We start from the raw sequence: 20,971 nt of genomic DNA on the forward strand, positions 1-20,971 counted from the left end.
AAGGGAGCCGCATGAGTGGGGGGACGTGGGCTTGCTCGCGGCAGAGCTCTGTCTCCGGAAACGACCCTCGCTCGCTGTCCGCCTGTTGCCGGCCCGTGGGCGGGGGGCTCTGCTGGCAGCCACGTAGCCGAGCCTGGGATCATTTTGAAAGAGGTGTGCTTTGGCCTAAGGAAAGGACAATTTACCTCTTCCACCTTATTTATGTATATACTGATTTTCTTCAACCCGTGCTCCTCGCAAAAGAGGCAGAGTTTAAAAAAAAAAAAAAAAAGGGAGTGAGGGAGGGATTGCATGTGACTTCTGCGGGTGCATGGGACTGCTAGACTACAGAGCCTGGATGGAGAGAGAGAGAGGGTGAAATCTTCGCCGTTTGTCCCCGGTGTGCCTGGAAAGAGAGTGAGCAAAAAACTTGAGAGAGTGGGCTCTAACTCCTGCATAGCAGCGTGGGTAAGTCAAGGAAGTCTAAACACAGAGAGGAAAAGAAAGAAAAGACCAAAAAAAGAAAACAAAAAACCCCACCAAACAAATAAACCCCCAAACAAGCAAAACACAATTTAAATTTAAATATCCCTTTGTTCAGAACAAAGCGTTGCACAACAGTGTTTAAGAGGACGTTGTTTTTTTGTCTGCACTGCAAGTAAATCTTCGGTCAAACGAAGATTTCCTGTGCCTCTTGCATGTCTTGTAAGTGAGATGTTCACAGAACGGGTTTTGTTTGAAAAGGAAGGGATGGTTGGAAAAAGTTCTGTTAGGATGCACATTTTGAAACTTAGGGAAAGTTGGGATTCAGATCGAGAGAGCACAGTCCCTCTATGCAAGCATTTAATTAAACTGTTTGCTAACCAACAGCAAGTAGGTTAACATTTATTTAATGGAAAAGCGTGTCAAAAGGCTTTCCACTGTTTGCATTTTTAAAAAGCCATAAGATTTTCTGCTAGATTGTGGGAGCTCTGAGTAGCCATTCCTTAGCTGAGAAAGTGGCACCAGTGCTCCAGTTAACTGCCTGTTAGAAGAATAGGAGATGCCTTATAATAATTATTTATGTGCTGCTTCCAAGCTGTGACAATTTGAATGAGAGTTTGAGGTTTACTGAAGTTTTTAATCTCTTTGGAACATTGAGCAGCTTCCTTTATTACATGAGCCTGGTTCATCGTATTCATCCTTGGAGTAACACTGGAAATGAGGCATCTCCTCAGTACTTAGGCGTTGGTGGTATTTAATCTAGGGGTAGTGCTTTCAACAGTGACTGTTAGAGAGGAGAAAGGGAAAGACAGAGTTGTACTTAGCTGAAAATCTTTCCATTTTCATCTGAATTCTTATTTCTGCATTCTTGGCTGAGAAAGGACTCTAATTTTGAAATCAGTTGGAACTTTTGATACCTTAAAAAATGCATAGTGGGACCCTTACAGTTCACATTCAAGGAGTGAAGGTTGCAAACCTGGTGTGCAAGAAAGAAGTACCCAGAACCTATATGACACATAGTGCCTACCTTCTCATGAGGACCACTTCACTTCTAGCTCTAAAGCCAACAGTCACTGGTATACACCCTCTCCGGGCAGGATCACATCAGCTCCTTTACACACAGCTACGTCCTGCATCATGTGCTATGCTGTTGGTCATTCCTGGTTCACAGAAATTGCTAGAAGCTGATAGGGTAGAGTATGTTACAGTAGCATTGTAACAGAAACTGTAGTAGGCCACTGACTTTCCAGTTGTTTTTATTGGGCACAAAAGTGTTAAATAGTAGTGTGCATTTGCAACTTGTTTAATCTCTTTAAAAAAGAGAGAATGGGTAACTCTCATGGCAGTTCTGTTTCTCTTATGAGGATGTAAAACTAGTGTGGCACCAAGTTTCGTGAAACTGAGTTAGTCAAATATACTTTACAGTTTAAAATGTGGCAATATGACCATTTTAATCTGAAGTGTAAGAAGTGCTATTGAACTATGATGGCCTATCTAAACTGAAATGACCAGACATCGTCATGGATACTCAATGCACGTTGAGAATATTTTCTACTTATTTTTTGGCAGAAGAGAAAAACTAATGAACTGGACTGATTGCAGAAAACCTAGATTCAGGTTTATAACATTTTAGTGACTCATTTCTTGTGAATTTCATTGAGAGTGGGGGGGAAAAATACTACTGTCCTGTTTCAAAAAATACTAATGTCCTGTTTCAAAACAGGACATTAAACTACCAGAAATATGTTTAAATACCACTGAGAATCTGAGTTAAACCCACAAAAGCCAGGAAATTTGGACTTAGGACTTAAACTGCCTTAATCCATTTGCACTGTGATTTGGATTTTCCTGGTCAATTAAGTCCATTGCCAGCCGTGGCTGCACTAAAACCACCAGTACCAAAAAGTTAACTTAGAACTCTCTTCCTCTTATGTTCCTTTCCCCATTCCTGTGTATTGGCAGTGCCACTGTACTCCCTGTGTTGAAATATTTAGCATCAATGAACTATGTGAACATGGACTTCTAGCACTGAATTTCTCAGCTTTTGTGATTTTTTTTTTTTAGTGAGTCATCAAGTATAATTTTGGCATTGGATGTTGTCATTGTGCACTCCCAGTAGGATTTCCTTAAAAAAAAAAAAAAGAAAAAAGAAGGTGGTCAGCAGCTAAGACAACAACTAGTGGGGCTTAGCTGTTACTTAGCTGTTAGGAATACCTTAACTGGAAAAATTCCTGGAGGAAATGCATGTAGTTACAGTTGCACTGCAGGAGTCTCCTAACAGAGCGAAATGCAGCATAGACAAATACCTTAGAAGGTACAGGAACACTGAACTTATGGAGTATGTTAGAAAAATCTACTTCTCCTGGCTTTTTTTGGGTGGTAGTTTAAAGAGAAAATATTTTTGAAGCTCAAGCTGAAAACAGTGTTTGTCCTTGGAACCATTACAGAATGAATGGCGTTTTTTGACCATTAAACTGTGTTTTGTACACCAATAAACGTTTTTCATTTTAATAGCAGAGAAATGAAAGCGTGCTGTTTTTCTTTCCTGTTCTGTGTGTTGAATAAAGTTAAGGAAAAAAAAAGAAATGGCTAATTAGAACCAGGAAACTCAGCGGGCTAGAGTTGATAGAATTAATGTCTCTTAAAAAAAAAAAAAAAAATTACGAAATTACGGCCTTGGGACAGGCAGAGCCACACCGCAGCCCCTAAGTGCCCACAGCCGGCCGCGTTTATCAGGGGTTGATGAAGTCAGCAGTGGCGGAGGGCAGGGATCCGCGCCCCGGCGCCGGTGGGGCTGCGGCGGGCTCCGCTCCTGCGGTGCAGGCCTGCCCCCTGTAGGAATGCTTCAAAACATCGCTTGGCAACAACGGTGCTGACACATGTGGAATGCTACATCGTTCATCTTTTTGTATATTGCTATTTTGTAAAAAGGAAAATTAAACACATACACTAATCTAGTGGCTTGTTGATTGAGGGGAGACTTCATTGTGGTCTACAGCTTCCTTATAAGAGGAGGCAGAAGGGCAGGAGCTAATCTCTTCTTGCTTGTGACCAGTGATAGGATCTGAGGGAATGGCATGAAGCTGCATCAGGGGAGGTAGAAGTTAGATGTTGAGAAAAGGTTCTTCACTCAGAGGGTGGGTGGGCTCCCCAGGGAAGTGGTTGCAGCAGCAAGACTGACAGCATTGAAGAAGTGTTTGGACAATACTGTCAGTCACATGGTTTGATTCTTGGTGCTGTCCTGTGCAGGTCCAGGAGTTGGACTTGATGAGCCTTGTGGGTTTCTTCCAGCTCAGGATATTCTATGATTCTACGTTTCTATGCCCTTGCAGACACTTGTTACTGGCAGCCAAGTAACATTGTTTCTTCTGCATTTTTTCTTTTTGAAGGCAATTTCAGTGATTCAGAAGAAGACAGGAGTACCAGCAGCATAGAAAATCAGGCCATTGCAAATTCTCACAGGGTGCCAGATTCCAAATTGCAACCACCACACATCAAAATAGATATAATCAGGAAAGTGCAAGCCAAAGATACACAACGCTATAAAGTGGAATATGATTCGCAGAGTACAGATACATTGAATTTCTCTTCTGAATCCAAACAAGAGACTGAATATGTAAGTATTTTTGTAAATAGGCAGGCATTTGCCAGCATGTGAATGTGTGTGTGTATATATATATATATGCTTGTTGTGCATATGACAAGATAAATAATTATACTAAATAGCTAGAGTGGTAATTGTTGCAGCCTTTTAGGACATTCTGGCAGTTTAACTGGTAGATCTATTGATTCTGCAAATGCATACACAATCAGCAGACTAAGAAGAATGTGTTCAGGAAACACATAGGACTAACATAATGATGTTTACATCAATACAAGCATGACTTTCACTGAAGTTTCTTAGAGGTCAAAAATTCTTGTGTCCCCCTGTAATTGTCACACTCTTGTGTGAGTGGACTTGGGACAGGTTTAATAGTGTCATCATTAAACTTGGTTGCAAACAGTGTAATTGAGTTGCAATAATGGAAAAAAGATGTTTCACATTGTGTGTAGTGGCACTGTGTTCATATACTTCCTGGTGCAAATCAAGGGAGATGAATTTAGGCTGAGCTGAGAATTAGGATCTTGACTAGTCAGTCACTGTATGACATGCTGAGCACCGCCTGCACTTGCAGTTGCTGTTTGGTGCTACTGCCTAAGAGCAAAGTCTCATGGTCACATGAGCTGCCGTTGCTTCCTAGTGACTGCGCCCAGTGAATTTGCAGGGCACTCAGAGTGTGGTGAATCTGATGGCAAGAATAATTCTCTTCCTGGACATCCAGCTGATAACCTGTGCCTGAGGCCAGATTGCCTGAAAAATGCATCTGTATATACTTTGGCGTTTCACCAAAACAGGCATGGTAAAAGCAGATATGGATTCTCATCTTCAAAAGAAGGTTTTGAAACTTGTATGAGGTGAAAACCTCTGCCTGAAGAGAGCATGCCTTCCAAGAGAAACTTCATTTTTAGTTTGTCACTGATGTCCAGCCATCTGGTAATATCACCTCAGTATCTGCCTTCCAGTGTGTCCTCCTCCCAAAAATGTGAAGTTAAAGTGCCAACACTAAAAGAATGAAGGTTGGTCACTCTGAGGAAATAGATTCTTAATTAGGATGAGTAGTGATAGTTGGGTCCATGATCAAATGTATACCAGTTTACCAAGGCTGCTGGTGTCTTTAAAAACCTGAAATAAGTCCATCAGGGACAGGTGCCTTTGTCAGCAAGTGCTCTTCTAGCTGTGTCTGCATGTTAGCTTTTGATACTGGCCTGGCTGACTTTGGAAGCTTGCTTCAAAATAAAAATTTTAAAAAAGCTGTTGATCTTTGTATAGGCCTAATTTGGGACCAAATCTCTGAATGTCTGTCACTTGCATTCAGTGTGTTTGAGCAGTAAGAGGAGCCATTTAAAGCCTGTGTTTAGAGCTTGTGAGGTCAATACAGAAAGAAAACTTGAAGGCAACAAGGAAGGTCTTTACTGACCAAAAAACTCCGTTTTAATCTCCAGTAGTACTATGGAGATTGTATGCTTTCAGACACTCAAATAAAAGGTACCTTACATGAGCAAACTATTAATATTACCACTTGAAAGTATACATGTCATTACTTCACTAATTAGAACCAGCACCAAATGAGTCTTTGTGTCAATTCAGCAGCTTAAACATTTTTAAACCATGAAACCATGCAAAGAAATTTTTTTATGGCTTTGCTAAAGAAGTGGGCTGGTGGACCAAGTCAGTGATCTTCCCAGACAGGAGTGTAGCTAAGCACAAAGTTTGTAGGCTGTGACTCTTGAATCCTGATCCCCCTGCTGACTGCCTTCTTGGCCTCTGGCAAAATGTGAACTCCTCTGCTGTTGATTTTCTGACTGCAAAGTGGGGCTCATAATGCTTTACTCCCTACCCCGAAGGGCTGCTGTGAGATATAATTAGTTGGTGTTTGAGACATGCTCTTGTAAGTGCTTCTGGAAGCTGTTTTTGGCTCATTGTCCTAGAGCTAATCCTCACTACATTGTTGTCAGCCTTTTGCAGATGAAGAAACTGAGGAAAAAAGTGACATACTTATCTAATGAGACTATTGTGTGATACTGATGCTGTATGACTGCATCTATTTGATTCAATTGAAATTGGGAATTGTTGTCCAAAGTTGAGGAATTTTATATATGCATTATGCCAAACCACTTGTTTTCAATTGAATAAATTTCATTTAATCTTTCAAATCCAGCAGAATCACAAAAATCAAATGTTACTGGGGAAGGCCTATCTAGTAGTGTATTTCCAGTGGCCTACTTTCTTCTTTTCCCACTTGGTGCAAGGCCGGCTTTTCCAAACTTAAGTTATGTTATATGTGACAGATTTACATACTGGTTGAGCCTTCCCAAAGGTATATGTGACTGTGATTTCAACTGGAAATGCCAATATGTGCCTCAGCATAGCATAGGGCCGTCAAGGTTTAGAAATCAGTTTATGTTGAATAGATCAGAAAATCAGATTTTTTTTTGCGAATGGTCTGCCCTTTGACATGTTCATCCATCTCTTAGTTTTAATGGATTTGTTTGGGTTTGTGCTTTTTTGCCCTTTAAAGATTTACTAACTCTTGAGTGAAAGATGGAATTTGGGAGTGAAGTTTCACCTGTGTTTTCTAAAACATGCTTGTTAACAGGGTCCATGTCGTAGAGAAATGGAAGACACTTTAAACCACCTAAAGATCCTGAATGTCTTGAGTCCCAGAGGCTTTCATATTCCAAATTGTGACAAGAAGGGATTCTACAAGAAAAAGCAAGTAAGTACAGAGTTTTGGTCATTTCAATGAATGCATTTCACCTTTTCTGCATCTTTGTTGAAGGATCTTCCCAGCAAGGTGCATTATATATCATTTTGCAGAGGAACTAGTTTATTTCCAGTTTTAGAACCTGATCCGATAGTGCTGAAGCTCGTCAAATGGGGATAGTATTTTTATTTTCTGTTGATCATGACAACAGATTCATTTGAGAAACTTCATACCTAGTCACACATGGGTTGACTGGTGTCCTAGATACTAATGCCCTTTGGTTTAAAAAAAGCAGTGCCTCTACAATAACCCACAGAGCTAAAGTTGCAGTCACCATATGACTGCAATAGATCAATGCTTTGAATTGTAAATAGCTGCTTGAGAGTTCCTAGAAGAACTATACCGGATCATATTACAAAAAGCAACTTGAGAAAGGTATGTATCTGTCCTTTATGTGCTACACAGATCGCTTCCAAAATCCAAGTCATGTTATCGTGAAAGTGATACTTTCAGTAGTTACTCTGCAGCAAGGATGGCTTCTCAGCCCTTTCTGGTTCTGGGGTTGTGACCTTTCTTGACAAATGCCAACCAAAACTGCAGGTATTTATGCTTTAGTTGTGTTGGATTGAGCTACAGCCGCATTCTCCATTCAATGCTGCCGCTGAAGCTCGTTCACAACTTGGGGAAGTGCAAGTTGTGCCAGGTTCTTTGTTTAGTGCACACATCCCATCTAATTTCAGTGTTTAGTTAGTGGCCTGCCTACAAATATATGTTTCTTGGTATAATTAAAAAATTTCCTGAATTCAAAGGTTTCTTTAAGACTTTTCTCAAGGACAGATTTTGTTTGTGGACCATCATGTCTTTCCCTTTGGGTTTACACGAATCAGCCTCTCCATCTCTGGTAACTGAAGGAATGGTTAACTCTCTCTTGCTAGCTAATGCAGTTCATTGGTTGGAAGTGAGAGGCCAACCTCTGACCAGGCAACCTTATTTTAGGAATGGTGTCTCTATTTTTTGGCTTCCAGCTTTCTTAGAAACAGTCTTTCCCTTTCTAGTATTCCCTTGAGCTCTGCAATAAGCTGTCAGTGTCAGGTGAGGCATTTGTAACAGGGGTGAGATTTCCAGCCTTCCTTTTTGCCATCAGTCCAACATTGACAGTGCTGTTTGACCTTTGGTATGTGCTGCTGAGCTTATCTATGCTTCCCAGCTTTTCCTGAGCAGGTGGTGGCAACTCCCAAGCAGGGGAAGTTTCTTTTTGTTGCCTGGAGCTTTGAGAAGCCAGTGTCAGCCGTGTTGTGCTGTGTAAACTAGCAAAGAGCAATGCTCACATCTCAATCTGCTTGTTTTCAGAAAATGCATTGGACTGCTATGCAGAGTGAGGCTAGGACTGTGTTTTGTGCCTGTGCCATAAAAGTATTTTCTTAGCTGCTCTATAACAGCACATCAAGGCACTCAAGTGTGCCGTAGCCCTTTTCCTTCTCTATGTATTATAGAAGACTGCAGATTGGTATTTACTTTGTTGAGTAGATCTTCCTTTCATCTCTCTTCAGACTCTGAGGTTTTTGCATTGTCTGCAAAAATGTGGTGGTTTGCAAGTAATCTCTGGCATTGTGTGTAGTAAATCAGATCTGCAGTAAGCACGTATTAAAGCAGCTTACTTGAAAGGAGGTCTGTGCTTTAAAGTGCAGCCATAGTTCTATCACCAAGGCAAAAAAAAAAAAAAATACAAAGGCAAAAAAATAGGAAAGACAGATAATAATCTTACCTAGCCTTTGTTCCTAGAAGCTGATTTACAAGAATAAGGTGTTGGTACAAAACAAATACGCACTTTTGTCCTCTGTGTATTGTCTGTGCTGCCTGGAGACTTTTAAAACTTCTTTAGGAAAGGTTCCTGCCATATGTGCAATAGCCCATCTGGTCAGCATACATAGAGAATGAAGGGACACTTTCATACCTAGCCAGCCTTGTCAAGCACTGTGCCCATTTACACAGGTCCAGTAGCTTCTATGGTAGTTTGAGATGACTAAGGGTCTTGCAGGCAATGCCAACAAATGGAGCCCACATGACTAAACATTCTACATGAAATTCACTTGGGTTGCTGATTCTGTAGATGAACCTTGATCAACCCTGGGAACAAGACCTCAGAGATGGGATTTACAGAGGCAGCTTGCTTCTCTCACCAACAAAATACAAACCAAAAATGATAGTTGCCCTCATAGAATTAACTCCTAGGAAAAAGACATCAGTTTGAGAAGTGAGTGAGTCCTGTCCAGATCAAATTAACTGTCAGCAAGGAATTGTGACAATTGTGTTTTTTTGGTTTTCTTTTTGAAGAATCAACATATAGGTCTGGTATTTTAGATACTGTGATGATATGGGTGTCTAATCTCATTAACAGAATGCTATGCTGTTTAATTAAGTCCCTTCAGGCCATTATCAGCCATGTTCAATCTGTAATTAAATTATATTCTATTCTCACAAAATTCAGAGTAATAGGCTGTGAATTAGACAGTAAATCCATTAAAAAATGAATGCAAGCTAGACATCTTGAATTCTGGAACCAGTTGCCAAAACCACTGTCTAGGATGAGACTGTATTAGGTTTGGGATGGTAAGAATCCGATAAATTATGATCACCCTGGCACCATTAAAACTCATTCAGGAGGCACTCATATTCTGCGTTCCTGGTCATCTGCTTTTCCAGTCCAGTTGAAAGCACTTATTTTTCATGACATTTGTGGATACCTAGAAACTGACTTCTCAGGAACAACCATGGAGAAAAATTTGCCTATGTGGAACACTTCTAAGAACATAAATTTATCTGTTAGGCTATAACATGAAAAATGTTTCACACCTTGTGTTTATATATAAACTTTAAAATCAGACCTATTAAAATTTATAATTCTTGGTCTTAATAAATCACACACGTAAGGTTGTACTATTCAGCTGTGATATATAAGCATATTTATGCATAATTAGTTGATACAGGCACATTCCTACCTCAAACATGGGAAAAAAGGTTTTGATGAAATTAGAATTATTATATGGGGCAATTACTAGAATTGCCCCTTGTTTGTATACTGGAGCCAGATACTCACCTAAATGTGAGCTGGCATCATTCCACTGAAAACATAGCTGCACTTGCCAGGAGCCAAAATGGCCTGAGGTATATGTTGTCTGCAGTCTGTTCCTGAACACCATGGTTGTAGCTCCATGGAGCCCTCTGGACTGACCAGGAATTCAGTGGGATACCATATGCTTTGCTGTGCCCCACAAATGCCTCTGTGGCATTTCTTTGTGGAAGGGAGAGGGGCAGGTGGCATGGAAGCTGGCAGCTGGTGTTTCTATCAGAAGTTATTACTGTTTCCACTGCTTGAGCAGTTTTCCAACTTTTTTAACTTATGAAGTCATACAGAATAGCTGGGCAGAACCTAGAAATGTACGTGGAATACAAAATTCATAAGAGCAGATATTTAGATATATATGGTTTTCCATGTGACCTGTCTACCACTTCTATAGGGAATGCATGCTGGCTGTTTCAGGGTAAAAGCATTGCTTTTCAATCAGAAGTGCTTTGTGATTGACAGTATGGCTGAGTGGGTGAAAAAAATCACAGTTTGGAAAAGATAAGTTTTTTTCTCATAGAGTGTCATTTTTCAGCTGTAGAATGATCTAAGGATGTTGCTTTTAAAATGGATTGTCCAGAAGAATTAAAAAATATATACTACTGGTAGAAAAGGTGTTTCTGCAGATTAACTTCATGTGAAAATTGGTTGTGCAACTGTTAAAAGCAACCAAACCCTCCAACAACATGAGAACTTTAATTGATCATTTGTTTTCAGAGTGATGCAAGCCTATGAATCAGCGAGAGTTGTGTAACATACTTCATATAGTACTTCTAAAAGGGGGGGCTATGTTACTATTAATAGCAGAAATGTAGTTTCATTGCCAGAGTACCAGGCTGGCAGCCAGAAACCCTATGCTCTTTGGGCTCCATCTGTGCCTACTTTGTTGGGAAAAACAACTCTAGAAGTGCTGCCTCAGTTTCCTTTTTTGTAAAATTAAATTGTGCAAAGGCTGTTGTTTATTAATTCCTCTGTTTTGAGCATGAAGAATTTAAGTCATTAAATGTTCATAATACCTAAGCTAGAGTCCAGTCCATTCACCACCAAAATTGATGAAAAATTTCCCTTGATATCAGTGGACATTGAGCTGCCATCCATGGAAATCCTGGAGAATACATGTAAATTCTAGTCAGGCTTTTGAGACAATAAATATAAGTTGTAGGACTTATGTTTAAAGATTTAGTAAAGATAAAAACTGAAGCGTGGGTAATCATTTAGTTTAGTGAATTATTAATGTAGCTGTTCTCTCAGTAGGTTTGAACTTCTTCACCCTCTTCTAAAAGTAAGTGGTTATGTACATTAAGCTGGATCTTGTCATCCTGCTGCTGTCCATTTTCATAAGGCTAATGCAGAAGGACTGCAGATTTGTAGAAGAGAAAACATTGCATTATTTCTGCATTGGGCTGTTTATTCAATAATGTATCAGAAGGGTGGATTATTTTGCAGTTATGCTGAATAACATTACTTAATTTTCTGTAAAATAAAATAAACAAGATGAAGACTTGTTTGAAAAATTTGTATCTAATGTGTGACCTGTCCTGGGGTGACGTTATGAAGCCGCTTTATTCCTTAACCGTCCGCTCAATGCCCAAGGCCGCTGTGCCTTTAAGATGGACCCGGGGACGGGCCCAGAGCCACGGACCAAGGGGCCAGTTGAACGGTTCGGCCCAAGGGCTCGGGAGGGAGTGCGCCGGGAGCACTGTGCTGCTTTTTGGTTTCCTTTGTGTTCGAGCTAGCTGGGGAAACGTTCTGTTGGGGTTTTTTTCTTGTTCTTTTTTCCCTTTCCTTCCCCTTGCCTCACTGCCTCCCTTCCCTCCTCGCCGGTCCGGGGAGCCTGCGGGTGGCCCCAGCGGGCCCATGGGGTGGCCCCGGCTGGTCTGAGTCCGTGTGTCTGTTCTCTCTCTGAGGGTTTTTTAATCCTGTTCTACCCTGTTTTGTTTGTGTGTTAATAAACAGTTTGGTTTCTTTTTCCCACTTTTACTTCTTGTGACCTGTTTGTCTCATTGATGGAGGAAAAGGGGAGGCCTTTTTCCCTTTGGAGGAGACATTTATTCTGGAGTGTTTCCTCCTGAAGTTTTGTCTCAAAAACAAAATTATGGTGGGATTATTTTGCAGTTTTGCTGAATAACATTATTAATTTACTGTAAAATAAAATAAACAAGATGAAGACTTGTTTGAAAAATTTGTATCTAATGTGTGACCTGCTTCCATCTCTCTTTCACAAGGTCTTAGTGAAGACTGTCTACCCTACTCCATGCTGCCACAAATTAATTGGCTCCTGGGCCAGTGTGCTGGTGCAGGTTGTCCCAGAGTGGTCTGTATTCCCAGTTCTGTCCAAAATAGCACCTGAGATACTAAACTAGACATGGAAAGGATGAGTCACGTTGAGCAGCATGTGGAGCCCAACACTTGCTTCATGTTTTCTTGTGTACCTGCGCATGGAAAAGATACTTACATGAACCACTGCCACAGCCTCCTGAGACATCGGGCCATGCCTATGAGACTCTGGAGAACAAGAAGTTGAGGGGTAGTGGAGAAGTTTACCTGAGGGCCATAAGTAGCACCTGTCTAGCAAATCTTCCTTCATATTGGTAATGCAACAGGTGAAACCTCAGGAAACTGGGTATACTTGTGTCACTGCCTCTTTTGTCAATATGTCCCAAGTAAACAGCCACCTTTGTTTGCATTTGAAGCAAATCCTGTGTCAGCAAATCTCAAAATATGAGCTGATTGGGAGGCTGTGTCTTGACAGTAAGGCTGACCATTACAAACCTAGTGAGATTCTGGAGATGTCTTTTGAGTGGGTAAAAACCTTGAGAGGTCACAGAAGTTCATGGTATGCAACTGTGTGCAGTTGCATACTGAATGCAGCCTGCAGCATGTTACCTCCTTTAGTCTACTTTTTGCTATTCTTGGTTCCTTGGGAGGAGCCTTACTTACTAACATATTTACTGCGTTACTGCTTCTAAAGAGGTTCAGTGTTCTTGTCTGTGATAGTTTCAGGTTGGTCAGCATTGTTGACAAATTCCAGCAGTTAGCTTAAAGATAACATGTTATAGACCAGTAGATACACAAACTTTTTAATAGGAAAAAACATGTAAAGTTCTAGTCCACCTAGCAGTTTTTTCAATGATAACTACACTGCAGAAGGATTATGTATCTGTTAATAAATGTCAGCTACATTGTTGAATTTCCTTCAGTAAACAGATGCAAACCAAGTGTGTTTATTGCTGCAATGGTTGTCTTTGCCAGACCTGTGCTTTAGTGTAGAACATATCTGCTAAATTTTTTTCTAAAGATGGGTCCCAGTCACTAGCCCATACTGTTGTGTTGTATTCAAAGGGGGCAGGTGTGCTGCCAAATATAATAGGGAGCACTTCATAAGCCTATTTTCTGGTAGTTCTCAGTGCAGTTTTATTATAGAGTAGTTAGACCCAGAGGGATTGATGGGGAGAGGAGGTAAGTTTTTATTGAAATACTTTGTAGTGGTAACAAATACTCTGTTAGATTCTGTCAGATATGGTCAGGATATTGAAGTGCAGCTATCAAATGAGCAGGAATCCCTGCTGTCTAACACTACAGGTGCAGAAAACGAAAATCATGCTAACTGGGTCTTTTATTCTGTTTCAGTGTCGCCCATCCAAAGGCCGAAAAAGAGGTTATTGCTGGTGCGTGGATAAATATGGACAGCCACTTCCTGGGTATGATGGGAAGGGAAAAGGAGATGTCCACTGCTATAACTTGGAAAGCAAATGAGGGCTGGGTGCCAGCTCTTCTGGCATCTGTGCATGGCCACTGGACCTCACAGAGACCTTGGAGGGGCTGGGCAAATGCTGTGGACTGCACCGTGCATGGAATAAAGCTCTGCCTCCTGCAGCAGATGGGGAGTCGCAGCCTCTGTGGATGCTGCTGCAGCTGCACCCTGCCGCTGACACACATTGAGCTTCCTATGGGATGTGTAAGGAGCTCTGAATTCCCATGTAAACCTGCACTATTGATATCCAGAGAGACAAAAACAAAAGGCACTTCGGAATGGATTCAGGGAGTCTCCACTGACTTTTTATGGTCAGAATGGCCTGTGACCAATTTGATCCCAAAAGATACTGGGTTTTTTATTTTAAAGAATTTATAGATGTTAAGCTTGTAAAAATATTAAAAAGAAAAACAAATCCAAACAAATCCACAATGATTTAAAGGTAAAGCTTTTTTTACAGGTCTGATGGGAAACCTGTCTTCACGGGTAAAAAGTTTTATAAAAATCTCAAAGAACTTTTTAAAGAAATGTATTTCTAAAATAAAGACATAGCTATTTTTTCTGTAAAATATATTATGAATATTCTGCTAGTTTGTATTTAATATAATTGTTTTTTAATAAACCTTATTTAAATGTAACATGTGAATACCAAATATTACACAGTAATTCTAGTGTATACATCTGTGTGCAAAGAGAAAGTAAGGGTATGGAATGATTTACAAATATATATGTCTGTATGCATACACACTGACCTGTTCTAGGTAAGAGAAATGAATTTGGGATGCGAAGGAAGTGTTTCCAGAAGGGATTGAGTTTTGTTATTTGATATAACTACAAATACCAAGATAATATTTTTTTAAATTGTTTTATTGATAATTGTAATGTACCCATCACTGAATTATGCCACTGGAAAGGGTAACAGTCGCACTGAAGCTCTTGGTAAAGCTTTCTTCTGTCTGTCCTTTGCTTCAGTTCATGCAGCAGGGCTTACATTTCCTCCATTTACTGCTCACACTAATACAGAATATTCATGGACAAAAAATTTCCATTACATTACTACCCTTTGTATTTGCTTATTTATTTTGAAAAGGTGTACCTATTCTGTGTTGTCTTGGTGCATTCTACTAAAGCACATACTCTGTGTGAGGAACTCCTTTTGAAAACAGTGTTGACAAGATGGGGGGATTGTGGACCCTGGGTGTTGAGACCCACATGTTTCATTTATGCTATACAGAATTGTTGCTTGTTTTGACTATGGTAGAAGTCATTTGCCTGCATCTAAGCATATAATAAGAACCATTGGGTTAAAATAGTTAAACTCACTGTCTGCCATGGTGTTATATGTCTTTTTAATTGGAAGAGAAGTGATTTGGTTTTTTTGTGGTATGTGATGCTTTCACATAAGGAGGGCTTTGGCAACTTTTTTTTTTGAGGCTGATTGTTTAATGTACTTTGTGAAAAGTTCTGTATGACAATGAAGTCTGGATAAGGAAAGGTGGCCTGTGAAATGTATAATCTCTCTGGAAAATAATGCCGTATTTTGTATATGTATTTATTTATATATTTTATATAAATATTTTATATATTTATATAAATATATATATTCTTATATGTGTCACTATGAATATTTGATGTCACTGTAGAAAAAAGAAGCCATCAACACTGTAATTTCTTGTTGGGTTGGGAACTCCATGAAGACTAAGGACAGTAGGCTTTCAGCCAGGGGTTGATGGAGGAGAGACTGTGGTGCTGAGGAGCCTGTTCCTCTCCTGCTGCGTGAATTACAACCATCCTTGTTCTTGCCAGCAATGGCAAATATCGAGAAACTCTGGCATGGAAAGATTTGGATATGCAGCTTGCCAGGATTGAGGCTGCCCATCACCATAAATCAGATGTTTAAAGCCTTACCCTGAAATGTATTAGCTGAACAGCACTATGTGTGTTCTGCACATCTTTCCAATTTCTGTCTAATGAAATGAGTTCATATCATCATTAAAACTGAAATTTTATAATCTCACAGTAAGAAATAATTGTACTTGAATTGATGCTTATTCCAGGCTAATACAGATTTCCTGACACATGGTTACAGAAAGCTTTGTGAGGTGAAGGTTTATTGCAATATTTTTATTGCTAAAGCAAAGCTAACGCCTGCAAAGATTTGTTGGCAAAATATTAAATGCTGGGCTGGTTTTTTGGGGTTTTTTAAGAGTTGTAAACTAGTTATTTTCAAATAATTTCACAGAGAGAACATTATATATACACCAATATTTGGGCACATATTCATAGTTAAGAAAATAAGGTTTGGATTCATTAAAGTGAGTTATTATTTTGCCTCCTTTTTTTTTATTAACAATCTGGGGAGTGTTCTGAAAACAAAAATCAGTTTCTTGCCAAAACTGATAGATAGCTGCTTTGCAAGACACATTTTGCAAGAATGTAAGATGTTTTAACAGCCTGTGACAGGCTTTATGATTTGGGTATTTTGTCAAGTATTTAAACTTTTAAATGTTTTTTTCTACCATTAAAAACAAATACATCTAGAAGAAGCTGGCTAGTAGAAGTCCTTAAGTCATATATTTTATAAAAAAACCCCAAAACCCCTACATCTCAAGGAGCTAAACCTGACTCAAGCATGCACTCTGTCACATGAATATTTAAGAAATGGCATTCAGCTCCCTTATTAGTACTAATGGTATTTAGTAATGTAACAGAGAAAACATACAGTCATAAGGGGAAAAAAAAAGATCTGTGTGTAAGTCTGTTTCGTTATTTTGCTTCCAACAGACGTCATTATAACAGAAATCATGTTTAAAAATAGCCCCCATAAATAAAGTCTCACCTGTAATTTAAAGCTTCATCCTTTTCAGAAGTTGCCTTTTAAATATTTTTTACAAGCACAGTTGCTTGCACTAGTATTGGATACTTGCCATTAATCTGATGTCCCTGTCAGTTGACATTGGTATGAAATGCAAAATAATATTATTATCCCTCTTCAAAAATATAACTTTAAAATGAAAGAATCAGTGGTGGCTTTTTCTTTTTTTTTTTTTTTTAGCATTCCTATTTCTGTGAAGACAGAAGTCCAATTCAATAGACAAAAGTACTTGTCATTCAAACATTTTTCTCCTGCCTAAGGGAGCCAGACTGCAATTCAAACAAATATATGTGTTTGTGGTCTGCACCCAAGCAGCAGAATGTGGGCAGCATGAAGCAAATGTATGGGTCAGTATCAGTTAAGAGGAAGGTGAGTTCTCTCCAGGTACAGGTTAGAAATAATTCCTGCTAAGAGCTGCAGTGAGTGGAGAACTTTGGGTTTGGTGACAGAAATGAAACCAATGCATTAGAAAATCCCTTATGTCTTGGTGCTTTCACTGTCTTCAGCTCAAGTGGTGTATTTTATTAAGTTAACATCTGCAGCTGTTTTCTAGTTTTTAATAAGCTCTTTCAAGAAACTAAGGTAGTCTGAGTTAATATTAAGAAGCCTCAGAAAAAAATTTGTAACTGATAATATTATTTACACCTCAAATATTAGCATGGCAAGGCACTACAAAAGATCAAGGTTTGTATTGCTAAACTTGCTGATTTCTTCTTGAGCATATTTTGTCTCTAGATGGTACATGAGTATGTATATATGTAACCCAGATGAATGTTGTAAGTATTTATTTTAACAAGGGTGGTAAATAGCTGCATAAATCCCTATAGTTGACCAGAATACAAGTTAAAGCTGCCTGCAGGCAGCTCTATTATCATACAAACTGAGAAAGTTCCCTTTTTTAATAGATATACTGTGCTATAGTTTTTGGAGCCCAGAATGTCCTTTTGCACCTTTTTGGCACGCCCGCCTTTCACGGCATAGTATTAGCTATTTGTGCACAAGGGAAGGATACTTCACTGAATACCACAACCATGGAATTAATTTTTAGTACAGTCTGAACTTTTTATGACTAAATTCCATAGAAACCCTACACAGCATAATTCCTTATTGAACTGAGCCCTGAAGTTAAGTATTGGTTTTTCAAACTTCTTAGGAATTGTGCATCTCTAGTCACTCTAAAACTGTGTAAGCAAGGATGGCTTCACAGAGATTTCACGTATCAGCAATAGGAATTTTATTTAAAAGATGAAAAGTACTGAGCAATTTTCCTGGATGCCGAAGCATATTAGTATACAAAATGAAATGTTTACATAGGTAGCTCTTTTCTATGTGGTCCTACTGTGCCTTTAGAAATCCTTCACTTCTATTAATTTCTACCAAAAAAATATGCTTGCTTCCACATTAGAAAGGACTCCTTTTTCTTTCCCAACTCCCACTTTTTTTTTCTTTTTTTCTGAGAGATCCAAAAATAAGATCCAAAAAGGATATCAGAGTATTCCAAGGACAAGATTTCTGTGATCAGTATCAGTAATGGCTTCATCAGCAAGCATGCTAAATAGGTTCAAGGCTTTTAGAAGAGAAGTCTTCTGGTATGTCCAGTGGACCTGAGTATCTTCTAACTAGAACATATTTAGGCATTTGGTTTTGGAGTCTCCATCCTTGGAGATACTCAAAAGCCATCTGGACACAATCCCAGGCAACCATTCCCTGGTGGCCCTGCTTGAGCAGAGGAGGGTGGACCAGGTCGTCCCCAGAGATCCCTTCCAATCCCAAGCGTCCTTTGAGCCTATGAGCCTATCAAGATGTAGCAGTTTGGTGTCCGAAGATCCAGCACGTGAGATTGTCTACATTATGCAATGAATCGATTGAGAAGATGTTACAACTTTTTTTTCCCAAAAGAAAATTTTCTGGTAAAATTCCAAGTAGTACAAATTTGTTGTTCCCCAGAAGAAGCTTTAGTTTTAAAACTCTGCATTTTATTTACTTCTTCCAGTTCAAATTTTGGAGAGGTAGAAGTATATATACCAGCCTTAGAGAAAATCCCATTGAAAGAAACTTTCCTTTTGCTTTTACCTTGTACGTATGTTAAAAAATGTAAATGACTTCAAGGCAGAATGTTGCTGCACAAAAAAAAATGGAGACGAGGTATTAGCAAAAGCAGAGGGTAATGCTGCAAATCTCAGTTTAACCTTGCAGAATGTGTGTCCTGCTGCTTTATGCATCCTGGCTTTCCACTTCTGCTGACCTATCCAAATTCCTTAAGAGCATTTCTCCGTCAAGGCTAATTTCACCCCACTGCTCCCTCCATGAGCTGGGATGGAAAGAACGGCAGCAAAATTATCCTTGCAGAGGGAAGCTGAGGTTTCATCCAGAAAAATCACCTAACCTGAAAAACTCAAAAGAAAATGTCACCGAGAAGGACTGCTTCCCACAGCCATTTGTGGTAATTCCTTCCAAAAGTGGAGTAGTGAAGGGACTTGCTTACAAGAGCCAGGTTGAGAGTGCATTTCCGTCACTCCTTGCAACTGGAGAGCAGAGGCTATTTTTTCCTGCTTATGCCATATAGAGAATATTCAAGGTGAAACATGTTTCCTATGTCTGCTGTGTCATGTAACTTGCACTCAGTAAAAAAGACCTAACAGACTGAGCTTGGAAAGTTGATTATTGTTTTATCACAGGGGTAATGCATGCAACCTTCAGCCCCCAGATCCTGCCATGCATTTCTACACTGCTATTATCAAGCAACCAGTAACACATTGCTGATCTTTGTTCCCTTGCTGGGGCTAAATGGTAAGGGCTCAGCTGCCAAAGCAGCAATAAGCAGAAACCATAGGCAAAGAAAAAATATGAAAGAAGATGATGATGTAGCCATTATTTGCTCTAGGCCTCCACAGATGTCCCACACTAAGATGCTTTTCCAAAGAACTTCAGCATCTCCACATCAGTCTGGTGAACTACAAAGCACTGTCAGTGAGAAAGAGGAAAAATCACCTGTCACCATTCACATAATTACACAACTAAAAGCCTCAGTATAGGCACAAATAGGCTTTTTGTTAGCTTAACAGCCATTGGAGGAGACTGAGAACAAGAGGAAGACTGCCTATGCTGTGTTCAGCATAACATAACTGCAGCACAAAGACTCCACTAGAAGAGCTGTGTCTGTTCGTCAGGCACTGTCCCTGATGGGAAATGTGGCTGGTAAGAAAGCACCAAGGAGGTAAGCATGTGCCCAACACTGCATTCCTTTGTGTGCCCTTGTCTCTGCTGGGCTGCCCATGCTGCCACTCAGACTTGATAATCCAAGAGGGAGTCTGAAAAGATGAGCAGAAACTTTTTCAAAATAAAACAGCCATGATCTGGAATAGACTAAGTTTAAATTTATTCATTTGACCTTACTGCAACATCCACGAGCACCCTTACTCCCACATCTCTCTCATGGGATGCTTCCCCTCTTCCTGAACCCTCACAGTAGTTTCCTTGCAGATGTACTTTACACTCTGGGGGAGGATGTAAGTCAAGGGAGGAGAAAAAGTGGGAAGATAAAGCCTTCACTGGCAGAGCTATTTTCATTATTCAGAGTGCAAGTGCTGGTATGTCTGGGTTCCTGCTCCACTGCTGTTTTTGGTACTTACTGGTAATACAGAATGAAGGGGCTGTATTCCTAACAGATCATCTTCTTCTTTGTCCCCTCCCACCTTAGACCTAAGAATTACTAGGTAATATAGGGTTGTATGTCAGTAAGAGAAGCCTTCCACTTGCACCAACTCTGCTGCTGTTACTCAATAATACCACCTACCCAAATCTCAAAGAATCAAATAAACACAATTAGATGTTTATTAAGATGCTCATACCCCACTTTCCTCTGTAGTCTGGATACCTGCCCAATTCTCGATGCAATGTACAGCAACAATTGGTCCAAAAATGTGAAATGTGTTTGCAAACAGAAAACATGAGACCTGTTTTCAGTGCAGCCTGGGGAGACTGTTTAGGATAGTGGTTTATCAGTGGAGTGACAGCCGAGGAAAAGTAGACCAACTTCAAAAGTGTTGTCTAAAGATACACATAGGACTTGACCACTCAATTTGCAGCATGATCGGAGAGTCTAGCTTGGAGTGAGTCACTTGGATCTTTTTTTTTTTAAAGGCATTTTTTCTTTATTATTTTAGTGTATTATTTTTAAAAAAAAATTATTATTATTATGGGTTGAGCAGGGGTTAGATATTGGTGTTGTTCTGCAATAGCAAAGCAATGATGTGTGTAGAAAAATAACATAGTTCTGAAAAGTCAGTGCTGCTCGACTACTGGCAAAGCACAAACATCTTTACTTCTGACTTTGCAGCAAAAAACCTGCTCTGTATTAGCATTTTGTTAGGGTTTCCTTGTAATATCTAAAGCTGTGGGAACTGAGTGCTTTCCAGAAATGCAGTAAATCCTGTGATGAGTCTTTGCCA

General features: G+C 39.7%; 1 protein-coding gene across 1 annotated transcript; it reads left to right on the top strand.

The window, feature by feature from the left end:
- The first annotated feature begins 3,323 nt into the window (after positions 1–3,323).
- On the top strand, positions 3,324–16,490 carry LOC103622007 (insulin-like growth factor-binding protein 3). The gene is made up of 3 exons (XM_017743641.1): positions 3,324–4,078; positions 6,660–6,779; positions 13,522–16,490. The coding sequence occupies exons 1-3, from the start codon at positions 3,767–3,769 to the stop codon at positions 13,645–13,647; spliced, it is 558 nt and encodes a 185-aa protein (XP_017599130.1). The 5' UTR covers positions 3,324–3,766; the 3' UTR covers positions 13,648–16,490.
- Positions 16,491–20,971: the final 4,481 nt, after the last annotated feature.

Source organism: Corvus brachyrhynchos, unplaced genomic scaffold (genome assembly GCF_000691975.1).
Source record: "Corvus brachyrhynchos isolate BGI_N302 unplaced genomic scaffold, ASM69197v1 scaffold49, whole genome shotgun sequence".
In the NCBI taxonomy this organism is placed as follows: Eukaryota; Metazoa; Chordata; class Aves; order Passeriformes; family Corvidae; genus Corvus; species Corvus brachyrhynchos.

Excerpts from the sequence above, each read along its gene's own strand:
- LOC103622007 (XM_017743641.1), top strand. The coding sequence starts at position 3,767 with ATGATTCTACGTTTCTATGCCCTTGCAGACACTTGTTACTGGCAGCCA. Across the intron at positions 4,079-6,659 it reads CCAAACAAGAGACTGAATAT|GGTCCATGTCGTAGAGAAAT; the intron begins GTAAGTATTTTT and ends GCTTGTTAACAG. Across the intron at positions 6,780-13,521 it reads GATTCTACAAGAAAAAGCAA|TGTCGCCCATCCAAAGGCCG; the intron begins GTAAGTACAGAG and ends ATTCTGTTTCAG.